Raw genomic sequence first — 15,174 nt, forward strand, 5'->3', positions numbered from 1 at the left:
TGATGGGTTACCCAGAATTAATTAGGCTAACCTGTGAAACCAGGTTAATTCATCAAACCCGGGATCCGTGTCATAAAAGTTTGATAACTAAATATAAAAAAATTTAACATTAACAAACTAAATTAAAAGAAAAAAATTAACTAAAAAGAAAAGGAAAACAAAAATAAACAAAAGACATCAACTTTTTCACTATGGACTGCATTGTGCAGTTCACAGTCAAAGACATAAAAACGAAAAAAAAGCAAAAAGAAAAAAAAACTAAAGGCATCAAACGATAACTAAATAGCGAAAAATTTAATATTAATGAAATAAATTAAATAAAAAAATATTAATTAAAAAGAAAAAATAAAGAAAAAAACATATAAGAAGAAAAAAACTAATGAAGAAAGAGAAAAAAAATTTAATTAACTATGAATCAACTGGGTTAACCAATCAAATATGGGATTCGTGTTGTAAAAGTCCGATAATTAAATAGAAAAAAATTTAATATTAAAAAAATTAAAAAAATAAAAAAAAAACAAAGAAAAAAAACCAAATGCATCAGCTTTTTCATTATAGATTGCACTGTGTAGTCCACAATAAAAGACTGCGTCATAAAAGTATGATAATTAAATAGATTAACTAAAAAGAAAAAAAAACCCATGGGAAGAAAAAAACTAACGAAGAAAAGGAAAAAAAATCTGAATTAACTGGGTTAACCCTCAAACTAAGTTAACCGTCAAACATGAGATTCGCGTCATGAAAATTTGATAACTACATAGAAAAAAAAATTGACGGGTTAACCCATAAAACCAAGTTGATCCATGATTAATTTAACAAAATTAATTAAAAAGAAAAACCATCAAAAAAATATGGGTTAACCCGTTAAACCCGAAATGTGTGTTATAAAAGTTTGAGATAGAAAATAATTCAACATTAATATATATATATATATATATATATCCATTTTTTAAAAAAGAAAAAATGAAGAAAAAAACAACTTTAAAAAAAAAAAGCAAAAAGTGAAAAAAAAAAAAAAAAAAAAAAACAGCTCAGTTTTTACTGTGGACTGCACTGTGCAGTCCATAGTAAAAGACTAGGTCCTTTTAGTTATAGTTTAATTTACCACCAAGGGGTGAAATTGAAACTTCCTGGATATCACAGGATTATTATTAGAAACATTTAGATGTAGAGATAATACTGGTTTGTTTTTATATTTTAAAAATATTTTTTAAAATATTTTTTTTTCTTTACTTAAAATTAATATATTTTTTAGTGTTTTTAGTTTATTTTAATGTGTTGATATTAAAAATAATTTTTTAAAAATAAAAAAAAATATTATTTTAATATGTTTTTAAATAAAATTTTTTTTAAAAATAATTATAATCACAAATAATATTAAATAAAAAATATTTTAAAAAAACAACCAAAAGCTACAAAACGGTAACAAATTATAACACGGCCTCTTTCAGCAGCCTTTACATGTACGGTTTGGTCAAAGGTCATAAACGTGTTTCCTTGAAATAAACTTTTCTTTAATCTTTTCTAGAGAAGCTTCTGAATAGCCCAATTGCAATCCTGACGAGTAAAGCTGAGAAGGACAACAATTTGAAAGGATTAAAAAAAAAAGGAGAGAGAATTAAAAAGTGGACGAGTAGTGGGCATCTTCGGAGATTCTTGACGCGTGTCCCCCACATCACCCTATTACATTTTTAGGAATTTTAACAAATTCTCTTAGGTTTTGATATCAGGGATTAAATTTAAGAAGAAAAATAAAGAAAACATGCTTTCTTAACAAAGAAGACAACTTTTTTGGGTTTTTTTTTTATATAATAAAAGCATTCACAGATCAACTTATATGTTAATAAAAATTAAGATAGTATTTGGAAGTGTAATTATAATTGTTTTTTTTTTTAAAATTAAAAAATATATTAAATTAATATATTTTTTATTTTTAAAAAATTATTTTTGAAATTAATGCATCAAAATGATTTAAAATATAAATAAAAAATTTTAAATTTTTTTAAAAAATATTTTGAAATTTAAAATCAGAGTTTATCTTTATAATATGGAAAGCATATTCCTCACATCGATATTGGTGAACTAATGAATTCTTCTATGTGCTGACAATGTGCCAGCTTAAAAACTTGTGTTTAGTGGTGGGGCCTCCATTAAAATTTAAAAGTAAAAAAAAATGGGAGCGAGAAATCATATATTATTTTGCCCGTTGACGCTAAGTTCGAATATATATAGAGGGGGGGGGGGGTTGGTGAACTTGTAGAGTTATTCAAGGATATTTTATTTCTTTTTTAATCTATTTTTTTTTTAAGAAATAAGCAGGATGTACTGTTAAAAAAAAACCATTTATTCTTCTCTAAAAAATAATTGCAATTTCTTTTAAATGAACTAAATATATAAAAGATCTTTAATGAATATCAAGCATTATCTATATCGGTCACACTGATAAAAAAATATGGTCTAGATAATCAGAGCCAATAAATTACCCTATTATCTAATATACGAGCTTGCCCTAAACCTATTGGATTCATAGGAACAGAAAATATAAATATATTTTTAGTTAATTTATCTGATAATATAGTTTTGATTGCTTTTTAAATAATTTGTTATTTTAAAATATATGTTAATAATATTTTTTATTTTTTAAAAAATATTTTTAATACTAGCACATTAAAATAATTTGAAAACACTAAAAATATATTAATTTAAAATTAATAAAAAAATAAAAAAAATTAATTTTTTTTAAAAATACTTTTAAAACAAACAAATAAATATATCATTTTTTGAAATTAAATATTAGCATCCCACATTACTGTCGTTATTGAGGAGCCGAAAAACCAAGTGCTCTCGATGAAGTGAATTCTCAGTCAAATTCAGGATAATTTGGAAGAGTTGCGGAGCTAGATAAAACCTTGCCCGGGATATTTTCAATGGCTTTCGGCCGGCGTCACTGGTTTTACCGGGTCACGGGAAAGAAGCTGCGGATAGCCAATTTCCTGGCAACTACGATTCAAATTCTGGGTATGGTCCAGCAGCAAGCGGAGATCAGATCACTTTACCTGCTCCATAGGCCCCCATGTGATCCCTATCATGTCATCCGCTCAATTCTGACAAGGATAATATAAAATTTAAAAAAGCTCTGAAACAACTGCTCATGAAAAATAGCAGTGAGAAGAAACCATCTTAATTTAATACATTAAATTTTTAAATGAGATTTTATAATATAATTTATATTATTTTATAATATTTTTTTTTAAATAAAAGTTTTTTAAACTTAAAATTTACATAAATTTATATTATTTTATACTTAATTTTTATTAAATAAATAGAGATTATGAAATTCGAACTCGTGATCACTTAGTTATTAAAATTTTGATTTCATATTAAAAAATTATTTTAATTTAAAAACTTAAATTTATTAAGTGAAATTATAAAATATAATTTATATTATTTTTAATATTACAGTCTCATGCGAGCTTTAGGAGCTGGGCAATAGGCAATAGGCAACAGGCAACGCAGACAATCAATTAGGGCGACCGATGGTCAGCTACTTTCGTAAAACCGACACGCTGTTGAGGACGAAACAACCTAGAAACTATAATGAAAGTACAAGGAGAAGAGACCCACGCATCCTTCCAGGCACCGGACTTGGACTTGCATGGAAATTCAGCATAAGAAAAACTGCCTGAAAAGCCATCTGAAATTCCCGCTTGGGAAAGTTGTTACGTGACGACTGGTCGTCAAACCCCGTCCGAGAAAAGATTTGGAAAAAGAAAAGTATTTGTAAAATTATTTTTTAAAATATTTTTTATATAATATTTTTTTTTTAATTTTAAAAAATTATTTTTGATATCAGTGTATTGAAATTATTTAAAAATATATAAAAAATTAATTTAAAATAAAAAAATTCCTAATTTTTTTAAAAAACACTGTAAACATAAATTACAGTGACTTGAAAAAATATCAATAAAAAGAAGATCATTTCATCTGATAACATATTAGAGAGAAAACTGTTTTATTTCAATTTTCAAAAATAATTTTTTCAACTTAAAAAAACAAAATATCATGTTTTTTTAATGGATTATTCATCAGTTTTTTTAATACATTTTATTTTGAATATATTTTTTTTAATTTTATCATTTAAATTTAATTTTTATATTAAATATTTTTCTTAGTTATTTTAATTATTATTTATTTTTTCTTTTATTTTTTTAATCGTAAATCTTCATTCTTTTAATTGATATTTATTTAATTTAAAATAATTTATACAATTGATTTTTTCTCAATATCATTATCCTTCAATTTTTTTATCTATAGATCTTGTTATCATTTTTTTAATAAAAAAATTAAAATGTTATTTTATAATTTATTTTTCATAACATAACTAAAAAACTATAAATTGTTTTTCAATTTTTTTCCCAAAACATTGATAAACATTGATTCATTTTTTAAGAATCTATCTTCCAAAAAAACTATTTGTCAGCCAATAAAAAAGTGGTGTTGTTTTCATCACGTTTGGATCAATATGAAAAAAACAATTAAATTATTAAAAAAATCTATTTAGGTTAAGGGTTAAAGTGTAGTAAATATTACTTTTCAGAGTATTTTTAACTTGAAAATATATTAAAATAAAGTTATTGTGATAAAAAAAAATTATTTAAACATTTAAATATCAAAAAAATATAAAAAAATAAAAATTATTGATTTAAAATAATTTTTTTTAAATATAATTGGAATATAATTTCGAACAACCTAAATAAATTTATAAAATCAATATTTATTTTAATTTAATTTAATACTTGATTTGAATAAGGCTTAGAATTGTTGATTTTTTTAGCCAATCGGGTCTAACAAACAAGTTTCGAAACCAAGAAAAGCAAAGGAAAATATCTCGGTGGCATTCACGTCAACGTCACACTGTCAATATTCTTATGGCAACTACCAACCCCACATGAACAGTAACGCGGTGTCCCCAACAACAACGAATCAGATCGCCAAAAATAAAATAAATAGACGGGGAAAAATTACCATCTACTCTGCGAGTTCTTCCACTCAACAAGCCTGCTTGCATCAAATACTTTGACCTTCCTCCTTGGACAACAAGACTTTCACCTGCGAAGCCCGTCCCGTCCCGTCCCGTCCCGTCCCGTCCGTCGATTCCTTACAGAAGAGGCAGTTCGGTAGAACTAGAGGAATAGTCTAGATTTTAAACACTGTTAGTGTTGGTTTCGTGCTTTGAAGAAACTTAAACAAGGAGGAACCATCATCTGATGGAGAACTACTTGAATGAGAACTTCGGTGACGTGAAGGCTAAGAACTCATCGGATGAAGCGTTGCAGAGATGGAGGAAACTTTGTTGGTTAGTTAAGAATCGCAAAAGGAGGTTTCGTTTCACTGCTAATCTCTCTAAACGAGTTGAAGCTGAGGCTATTCGTCGATCCAATCAGGTCTTCTCATTTTCTTTTCAATCTGATTTTTTTCAATCTCTTTTTTGTATTTAGGATTCGTGTTTGACGAAAGTTGAGTTGGTGACCATCTCAGATTTCTGTGGATTTTGATTTTTTCTGTTAATATTTTTTTTCTAATTTATTGGATTTATTGGGTTAATTTATCGCTTAAAGATCATGGCAGATTGATTTTTGATCAGTTGCTGTTTATTTGAAGGTTTTTGCTATAGAACCAAAGTAAAAATTATGTGATCCTTCTTACACATTTTCATGATTGCAGGAGAAGCTTAGAGTTGCTGTCTTGGTTTCAAAAGCTGCTCTTCAGTTTATACATTGTGAGAATCCCTTACGCTACTAAAATTCAGGGGGGGGGGTGTTCTAGGGTTTAGATCTAGAGCTGACTCTTGTTCTTATTTTGGACAGGTTTAAATTTGTCCAGTGATTACGTTGTACCTAAGGAGGTCGAGGAAGCTGGTTTTCAAATTTGTGCGGATGAGCTGGGTTCCATTGTTGAAGGTCATGATGTTAAGAAACTGAAAATTCACGGTGAGGTGGAGGGTATTGCCGAGAAGCTCTCCACATCAATCAACGATGGGATTTCTACTTCTGAGGATTTAGTAAATGGAAGGAAGGAAATTTATGGGATTAATAAGTTTACTGAAAGCCCGCCTCGAGGTTTCTTGGTTTTTGTGTGGGAAGCCCTTCAAGATATGACCCTTATGATCCTCGGTGTTTGTGCTCTTGTCTCTCTTATTGTTGGCATAGCTATGGAAGGATGGCCAAAAGGTTCCCACGATGGACTTGGAATTGTTGCGAGCATTCTGCTTGTTGTGTTTGTCACTGCCACAAGTGATTATAAGCAATCTCTGCAGTTCAAAGATTTGAACAGGGAGAAAAAGAAGATTACAGTTCAGGTTACCAGAAATGCTGTGAGGCAGAAGATCTCAATATACGATCTACTTCCTGGTGATATTGTTCATCTTTTTATTGGAGATCAGGTTCCAGCTGATGGACTTTTTGTTTCAGGGTTTTCTGTGTTAATAAATGAATCAAGTTTAACAGGAGAGAGTGAACCAGTTAATGTGAATGCTGCGAATCCTTTTCTCCTTTCTGGAACCAAAGTTCAGGATGGGTCGTGTAAAATGCTTGTGACCACTGTTGGAATGAGAACACAATGGGGTAAGCTGATGGCTACTCTTAGTGAAGGAGGAGACGACGAGACCCCATTGCAGGTAAAACTGAATGGAGTAGCGACTATCATAGGAAAAATAGGCCTGTTTTTTGCTGTTGTAACATTTGCTGTCCTGGTACAAGGATTATGTAACCGTAAGCTTCGAGAAGGAACCCACTGGATCTGGTCTGGAGATGATGCCAGGGAAATGTTGGAGTTTTTTGCTGTTGCTGTTACAATTGTTGTAGTTGCAGTTCCTGAGGGGCTGCCATTGGCTGTGACTCTGAGTCTTGCTTTTGCCATGAAGAAAATGATGAATGATAAGGCACTTGTCCGCAATCTGGCTGCTTGTGAGACAATGGGATCTAGCACAACTATCTGTAGTGACAAAACTGGGACTCTAACAACTAACCACATGACTGTTGTAAAAGCATGTGTTTCTGGTGAAACTAGGGAAGTGGGCAGCTCTGAGAGCACTACTTCTTTTGGATCAGCAATTCCTGATTTAGCGAAGAGTGTTTTGCTTGAATCAATATTTAACAACACTGGGGGAGAAGTTGTTGTCAATGAGGAAAAGAAAGTTCAGATACTGGGAACTCCCACTGAAACTGCTCTTTTAGAGTTTGGACTGTTACTTGGTGGAGATTCCCGACAAAAACAAGAGAAATCAAAAATTGTGAAGGTTGAACCATTCAACTCTACAAAGAAGCGAATGGGGGTGGTTATAGAGCTACCTAATGGAGGTTTCAGGGCACACTGCAAGGGTGCTTCTGAAATAGTTTTAGCTGCATGTGATAAAGTTATTGACTCAAATGGTGTGGTTGTTCCCCTTGATGAAGCATCCATCAATCATTTAAACGATATAATTGAAAGGTTTGCTGGTGAATCCCTTCGAACTCTTTGCCTTGCGTACCTGGAAATAGGAAATGAATACTCCGATGAAAGCCCTATTCCTTCTGAGGGTTACACTTGCATAGGTATTGTGGGTATCAAAGACCCAGTACGCCCTGGTGTCAAGGAGTCTGTTGCTATCTGTAGGTCAGCTGGAATTGTTGTTCGGATGGTAACTGGAGACAACTTAACCACTGCAAAGGCTATTGCTAGAGAATGTGGGATTTTGACTGATGATGGCATAGCAATTGAAGGACCAGCATTTCGGGAAAAGAGTGAAGAGGAATTGCAAGAACTTATTCCAAAACTTCAGGTACATCTAATTTTTTCTCTTTCCATTAATTTAGGGAGGGTGTATTTAGTGGATGAAGTGTTTTTCAATTCTATGAGAGTTTAAGATGCAACCTCTTTTTCATGACATTATTTGTTGTCTCGAATGTTTTTTTCTTTGGCTTTATCCACGAAGTGATTTATGTTAAAGTGTGTCTCCTGCTCAATGTTTTATTCTTGATACTGTCTCTGATATGGTTTGCATTAGACAATTAGGCGCTTTGCTTCTGTTGCTTGTTTTTTTGAAGAATGATAAAATTTCTTCTGCTATTTAGTTGTGTTTTTACAGCGTGAAACATTTATCCTAGTACTGTCACTTGCATTATATCATTATATATTTTTGCTAAGTAATTATGATGGGAGTAATTGCAAGAATTGAAATCCAAGAATCATGCATAAACATACTAATTTATTTTTCTCATGGGGTAGTAGGAGTCTTTGATCAGTAACCGAAGTTTGTTTTCCATATGAATTTTTCTTCACATTTTTCTCATCACCTACTAATTGTCAGAAACTTGCATGCTCAACAATTCATTACAATTTGTAGGTAATGGCTCGATCATCTCCATTGGATAAGCACGCCCTTGTGAAGCACCTACGGACAACTTTTCAGGAAGTGGTTGCAGTGACTGGTGACGGTACAAATGATGCTCCAGCACTTCATGAAGCAGACATTGGACTTGCAATGGGCATTGCGGGGACTGAGGTTTGTTTTGCTAAATCTGTCAGCCATATAGGCTTCTGCTGGACACCCTCCCTCTTTATTTCTTTATAAAAGCTTTATTTATGCATAGAATCATTGAAGAAATTGCATGCAAAAAAAATAATATATTAGCCATCTTCACTTCAATTTTTTGTTGAATGACAAGTTTCTGCTAAAGCACAAAAGCTCAGTATGAAAAGAGTACATGTCACCTATTTTTGATGAATTACATAGAATTTTGTATACCAAGCATAGGCGCTCTTTGATCGTGTCTGCAAATTTTTCTACCACTTGAATGAACATAAACATTTTTAGCAGTTTCTGCCATCTTACCTTAAATTCTCGTAGTTATTTGCTTTCTTTGAACTTAAGCCAGAATGGGATATTGAGATCTTTGACTGACTTGCCTTTGATGGTTAAGACAAAAAAATAATGGTAGTAATTTTGTAATTGGAAATGCAATCTTCCCCTTAAAGATGAACAATTATGTAGTTGGTAATCTTTGTCTTGAGGAGGATCAATTGATTTCTTATTTGACTGTATGTTATAACATGCTCAATCTTAATTTGAACTAAATTTTGTTCTCTGAAACATTTGGTAAAGACAGAATAAGAGGTTCCCTAAATTAGCAGTACTTGATTCGTTATTATACTCACCTCTTAGTTGTCAAGTGCAGCAGTTATGATGCACACTGTTTTCAGGTATTTTGAACTGTTTGCATTCTTGTTGATCCTTGATGAGAAACTCTAATTCCTTGCCGTCAACTCTACCTTGTCATTTAAATCGTGAACCGCTTCCTGTGTTTCCAAAATTTTCCCAAACCTATTAAATATATTGAAAAGCATCCTCCTGTTCTGAAGGTGGCCAAAGAGAGTGCTGATGTCATAATTCTGGATGATAACTTCTCCACAATTGTGACGGTGGCAAAATGGGGACGTTCTGTTTATATAAACATTCAAAAATTTGTTCAGTTTCAACTGACAGTCAACGTGGTTGCCTTGATTGTCAACTTCTCCTCAGCCTGTTTGACAGGTATTTGGAGTATGATCTAATCATTTTCCCTTCAAATTCATCTCCCCGGAAAACTGCAGAGAGATGACCAAACTATTTATTTTTCCACTTATGCTTTGGGGTTTGGTGTTCTCACAGGAAATGCTCCCCTAACAGCCGTTCAGCTTCTCTGGGTCAATATGATCATGGATACTTTGGGAGCACTAGCATTAGCCACAGAACCTCCAAATGATGACTTGATGAAGAGATCACCCGTTGGAAGGAAAGGAAACTTTATCAGTAATGTAATGTGGAGGAATATTTTGGGGCAGTCCTTGTACCAATTTGTTGTTATATGGTACCTTCAGACGAGAGGAAAAGCAGTTTTTCAACTTGATGGGCCAGATTCTGATTTGATACTGAACACACTCATTTTTAACTCATTTGTCTTCTGTCAGGTAATGTTGACACATTTGAAACTAAATGAACATGCTTTAATTTTGTATCCAGAGAAAAAGGGCCATGTTTGTTAAAATTTTCACAGATGCTGCATGCATGTGTTTGTATAATGCAGGCAATTATTTCTGATATGTTAGGGCTGTCAATCAGACTTTCGCTCAATGTTATGCATTAATTGCATGTTTTCTATATTCTCTCCTTCATCGAAACATATTTCTTTTTTAGTAATGCTTCTTACGGAAAGTTTTTAATGATATTATGTCAAGCATTACACTTTCTTTTTCTAATTACTGCCTTCTCTCTTCCTTTAAAATCAACCGCAATGTGATAATGATAATGCTTTTGCTGGCTGATGGAGCAAAATGAGTTGCGTTACCTTTTTATTAGTCATCTAATTGTAGGCTTGTGCAGATTTTACTTGTGTTGCTGACAATGAACCTCTATCGATCCTCCAGGTTTTCAATGAGATCAGCTCCAGAGAAATGGAAAAGATAAACGTGTTCAAAGGCATACTGGAAAACTATGTGTTTGTGTCTGTGCTCGCCTGCACTGCCTTTTTCCAAATTATAATTGTTGAATTCCTGGGTACATTCGCGAACACAACTCCTCTCAGCTGGCAGCAGTGGTTTGTCAGCGTCTTCTTTGGATTCCTTGGCATGCCAATCGCAGCTGCTTTGAAGATGATTCCTGTGGTTTCAAACTGAAATCTAAGCTAGTAGACAAGGTACTTCATTGGTCATCAAATTTTCTTTCATGATATTTCCCCCCTTTTCGTTCTTTGGTTTTTTCTATTACCTCATCGTACAGCAGCAGATTTTTTTTTTTGTTTGCACAGTAATAGATTGAAAGGCTACTTGGGCCTTAGATGCCTTGCAATGGTCGTAGATGATTTGATTGGAAGCCTGAAATCATTACTACTTGACTAAAAACTTCTGAAACTCACCACTGACTAGTAAGCTTTGGTAGGAGAAGTATTGTACTGTGGATTTATAAATAAAACCTTAAGTTTGACCATTAGGGCTCTTTTAGTGCATGCTCTTTCAGATCAACATGGGAACTTGATGTTATAAATCGTCATCATCTAATGCCCTCTACCTCAATATCCTGCTTCAATCTGCCCAAAATACGATAATTGTTATTAAACTCTGCCTCTAATGGGCTGTCCTGATAATCTGATGATTCTGAGTCTGATCAGATCGGGTTTTATATCGAACCAGTTTCTGTGTAGAAGGCAGAGGCCAACTATGAATCTCCATACATGCAAGTATTAGAGCATTTTCAATGGCATTTGAAATGATCATTATAGGACTTTGACTAGTGTCATTTCGCTTTTTATCTCATGCTATCCTTCAATGGAAAAGGCCATTTTAACAAGCTATTTTTTATTTTACATAGATGAAAGAGGGGGGAAGTTTAAAAGGAAAAAAAAGTTAAAATGTTCCCTCCATTTTATGGTTTTCCTCCAAAAAAACATATAGGAATGAATTTTTATTTTCATAAAAAGGATTTTAGCATCCTATATAGCTATCTCCTTGGACATTTAAAATAAATTATTTATTCTGGCTCCTCACATAGCTCTCCCATTAAAGAATCTTCAATGTTGATGATAAACGAGAAGCCAGATTAAAAATATGCTATTTTTGGCTCATCATACCACATCAGGATAGCCATATAAAATGTTAAAATCTGATTTCTCCCGAAAAAAGCCATTCCTACAACGTGTGATTTTTCACTTTCTGGTACAATAAATATATTAAAATACATTTAGTGTTTTTATATAGTTTTTTTATCATTAAAGTGTATATTAACAAAAAAAAAATCATATATATACTACTCAAAAAATCATGTCATGATTTGTCTTTTAAATAGCTCTCCTCTTCCTCTTAGAGATGCCGTTACGAGTAAGATGCCAAAAAGTTTGACGATGGATAATATTGTTCCATGGACACCTTCAACGTATCTTAAAAGAATTATCTTATGGTCTATGCGAGCATACTGTAAGCATCCAATAATAATAATGGGCTCATTTTGCCTAATTTGGGGCTCTTTGCAACGCATCAAGTGGTCAAAATGGGTTGACCGGGCCTGGACAATTACTGCCTTGATTTTTAAGCTTTCACTTCTAGCTGATGTAAATAGATAGAAAGCACCCTTTCAAATCATGGAGATGAACATTCAAACGAAACTCTTCTTTTATAACATTCATCTTTTAAAGTATTTTTTATTTAAAAATATATTAAAATGATATAAAAATTAAAACAAAAATTAAAACAAAAAAAATAATTTTTTTTAAATACTTTTGAAAAACAAAATCAAACAATCCCTTTTTTAAAAAAAAGAGTCGTTTTTCACTCTAAAGGTGGAAACTTTCCTTGCCGTCACCAAAATGGTGTCTTGCATGTGTAAATATGCCTAAACAAATACATGCTCGATGCATTAAATATTAATGGTGAAACTGTACTCTAATTTCGACTATTGAGGATAAAGGTATGTTTTAGCAATGTGCTGCGGAGTGGTTGAAATTTTAACTTTTTTACAACTATTAATCAATATACGAGTTTTATTAAAATCTCTCTCTTTAAATCTTATTTATAAAAAAAATCTATAATATATAATTTTTTTAAATTTTATTTTTTAAAATCATAACTACAGTAAAAATTATCACAAATCTTCTTTACATGTACATATAGGAGAAGAAAGTAAGATTTGATGATGGTTCACACCTAGATACAATGAACCAGCAAAAATGGTAGCTGGTGCTAATGCCAGAGAGATTACCGAGTTGCTTATTTGCCAGTATTGACCGCAGAGTTGTGTCTCTTGGACTTCTGAGATAAGAAAACTCTTCACAATAAATGGTATCTCCGGAGACGTCAACCAAACCTGCACTTATCTCTGGTTTCAGTCAAGACCACACAGGAAAAACAATAAATGGCCTTTTCTTCTATATTTTTTTTTTTGAGAAAAATCGACGAATGATTAGTTGGTTTCTCGGTAGCACTATTCTCTTCATATTTCAAAGCCAAGCAAGACTATCTATTGGAGTCTACACAATCCTCCAAAGAACAACACAAAGTCAGGTTCATCTGCCAAATGGCCACAAAGTGCCTATTCTTTTTTCAGGGAAGGTTCAGTTTTCACCTGATATAACCTTACACAATGCCCTTTATGTACCATCTTTCCACATTAATCTTATTTCTGTTTCAAAACTAACTGCTGATAACACTGTTGGCTTGTTCTTTCTTCACACAAAATGCTTCCTGCAGGACCTCAACAAATGGAGGACGATTGGGCATGCTGAAGTTGAATCTGGCTTATACCATCTCCACAAACCTACTGATCAATCTACAGAATGTCCATCTTCCACAACATTAATTCAATCTTGTACTGCCACCACTGATCTTTGGCATTTTCGTTTAGGACACATTCCTACTTCCAAAATCAACATTCTTCACAAAATAGATCCTTCAATCAATTCCCCTGGAAACTCCATTTGTGACATTTGCCCCTTAGCCAAACAAAAACGGCTGCCCTTCCCATTATCCATGCATACATCTACACAGCCTTTTCAGTTGGTCCACATTGACATTTGGGGACCCTTTTCTGTTACTTCATACACTGGTCATCAATTTTTTCTTACTGTTGTAGATGATTACAGTAGATTCACTTGGCTGTTCTTAATGAAATCAAAATCTGATACTAGAGGTCTTCTAAGCAACTTTCTCACCTATGTTCATAATCAATTCACTACCAGCATTAAAACTATCAGGACAGACAATGGACAAGAGTTTAACATGCCAAATTTTTACCAAGACCATGGCATTATTCATCAAACAACATGCGTTGAGACACCTGAACAAAATGGCAAAGTTGAAAGGAAACATCAGCATCTACTCAATGTAGCAAGAGCTCTCATGTTTCAAACCAAACTCCCCTTAACTTACTGGACCGATTGCATCCTCACCTCCACCCACATTATTAATCGCACACCTTCCATCCTTCTTCAAAAACAAACACCATATCAGCTCCTATTCAACAAACCACCAACTTACAAACACCTCAAAGTTTTTGGTTGCTTATGCTTTGCCAGCACCCTCACCCACAACAGAGGCAAATTTCACCCACGGGCCACCAAATGCCTTTTTCTTGGCTATCCTCCACATATCAAAGGTTACAAAGTCCTTGACTTACACACATGCAGAACATTTGTATCTCGTAATGTCATCTTTCATGAATCCATATTCCCCTCCATACCACAAACAGTTCATACACCCCTAGTATTTCCAGATTTTCCCCAGGTCTTTGCCCCTTTCCCTAGCCAAACATCCCAACCTCCTCCAAACCATTCCACTTCCTCACCCACATTTCCTTTACAACCTCCTGTTCCCACCAATTCTACCTTACCTTCAAATGATATTTCTCATCTTAGAAGGTCTACACGTACTACACAACCCCCTCATTATTTACAACAGTACTATTGTGGCACCATGGCTCAGATTCCTTCAGCAGACCCTATCTCCATTTCTGGTAAGCCACACTCACTCTTCTCCTTCTTATCTACTTCTCAATTATCCTCACCACACCGTGCTTTCACTTCTTCTGTTTCCTTAATTTTTGAACCAAAAACTTACAAACAAGCCAGCACCATTCCACATTGGCAACAGGCTATGACTAATGAAATTTTAGCTCTCGAACACAACCAAACCTGGGATTTAGTTCCTCTGCCTCCCAACAAATCTGCAATTGGCTGCAAGTGGATTTACAAAGTCAAATTTCAAGCAGATGGCAAAGTCGAACGTTACAAAGCCAGGTTAGTAGCTAAGGGATACACTCAACAAGAAGGCATTGATTTCTTTGACACTTATTCCCCTGTAGCCAAAATGACAACAGTCAGAGTTTTTCTCACCATTGCGGCTGTTAACAACTGGCATCTACATCAACTGGATGTAGACAACGCCTTCTTGCATGGAGATTTACATGAGGAAGTCTATATGCAATTACCTCCTGGTTACTCCACTCCCCATGATCATCGAGTTTGTCAACTCAAAAAGAGCATATATGGCCTGAAACAAGCTTCCCGACAATGGTTTTCCAAACTGTCCACCTCTCTATTAAAATTTGGTTTCATCCAAGCCAAATCTGATTCAAGCCTCTTCATCAGAAAAACTACAGCCACATTCATCGCA

General features: G+C 33.3%; 1 protein-coding gene across 1 annotated transcript; it reads left to right on the forward strand.

Annotated features, from left to right (window-relative positions):
- The first annotated feature begins 5,000 nt into the window (after positions 1–5,000).
- Positions 5,001–11,002, forward strand: LOC118036776 (calcium-transporting ATPase 1). The gene is made up of 7 exons (XM_035042598.2): positions 5,001–5,444; positions 5,725–5,779; positions 5,868–7,819; positions 8,384–8,542; positions 9,400–9,571; positions 9,689–9,987; positions 10,444–11,002. Exons 1-7 carry the CDS (start codon positions 5,268–5,270, stop codon positions 10,690–10,692), a joined length of 3,063 nt encoding a protein of 1,020 aa, XP_034898489.1. The 5' UTR covers positions 5,001–5,267; the 3' UTR covers positions 10,693–11,002.
- The last annotated feature ends 4,172 nt before the right edge of the window (positions 11,003–15,174 follow it).

Source organism: Populus alba, chromosome 14 (genome assembly GCF_005239225.2).
Source record: "Populus alba chromosome 14, ASM523922v2, whole genome shotgun sequence".
NCBI classification, from domain to species: domain Eukaryota; kingdom Viridiplantae; phylum Streptophyta; class Magnoliopsida; order Malpighiales; family Salicaceae; genus Populus; species Populus alba.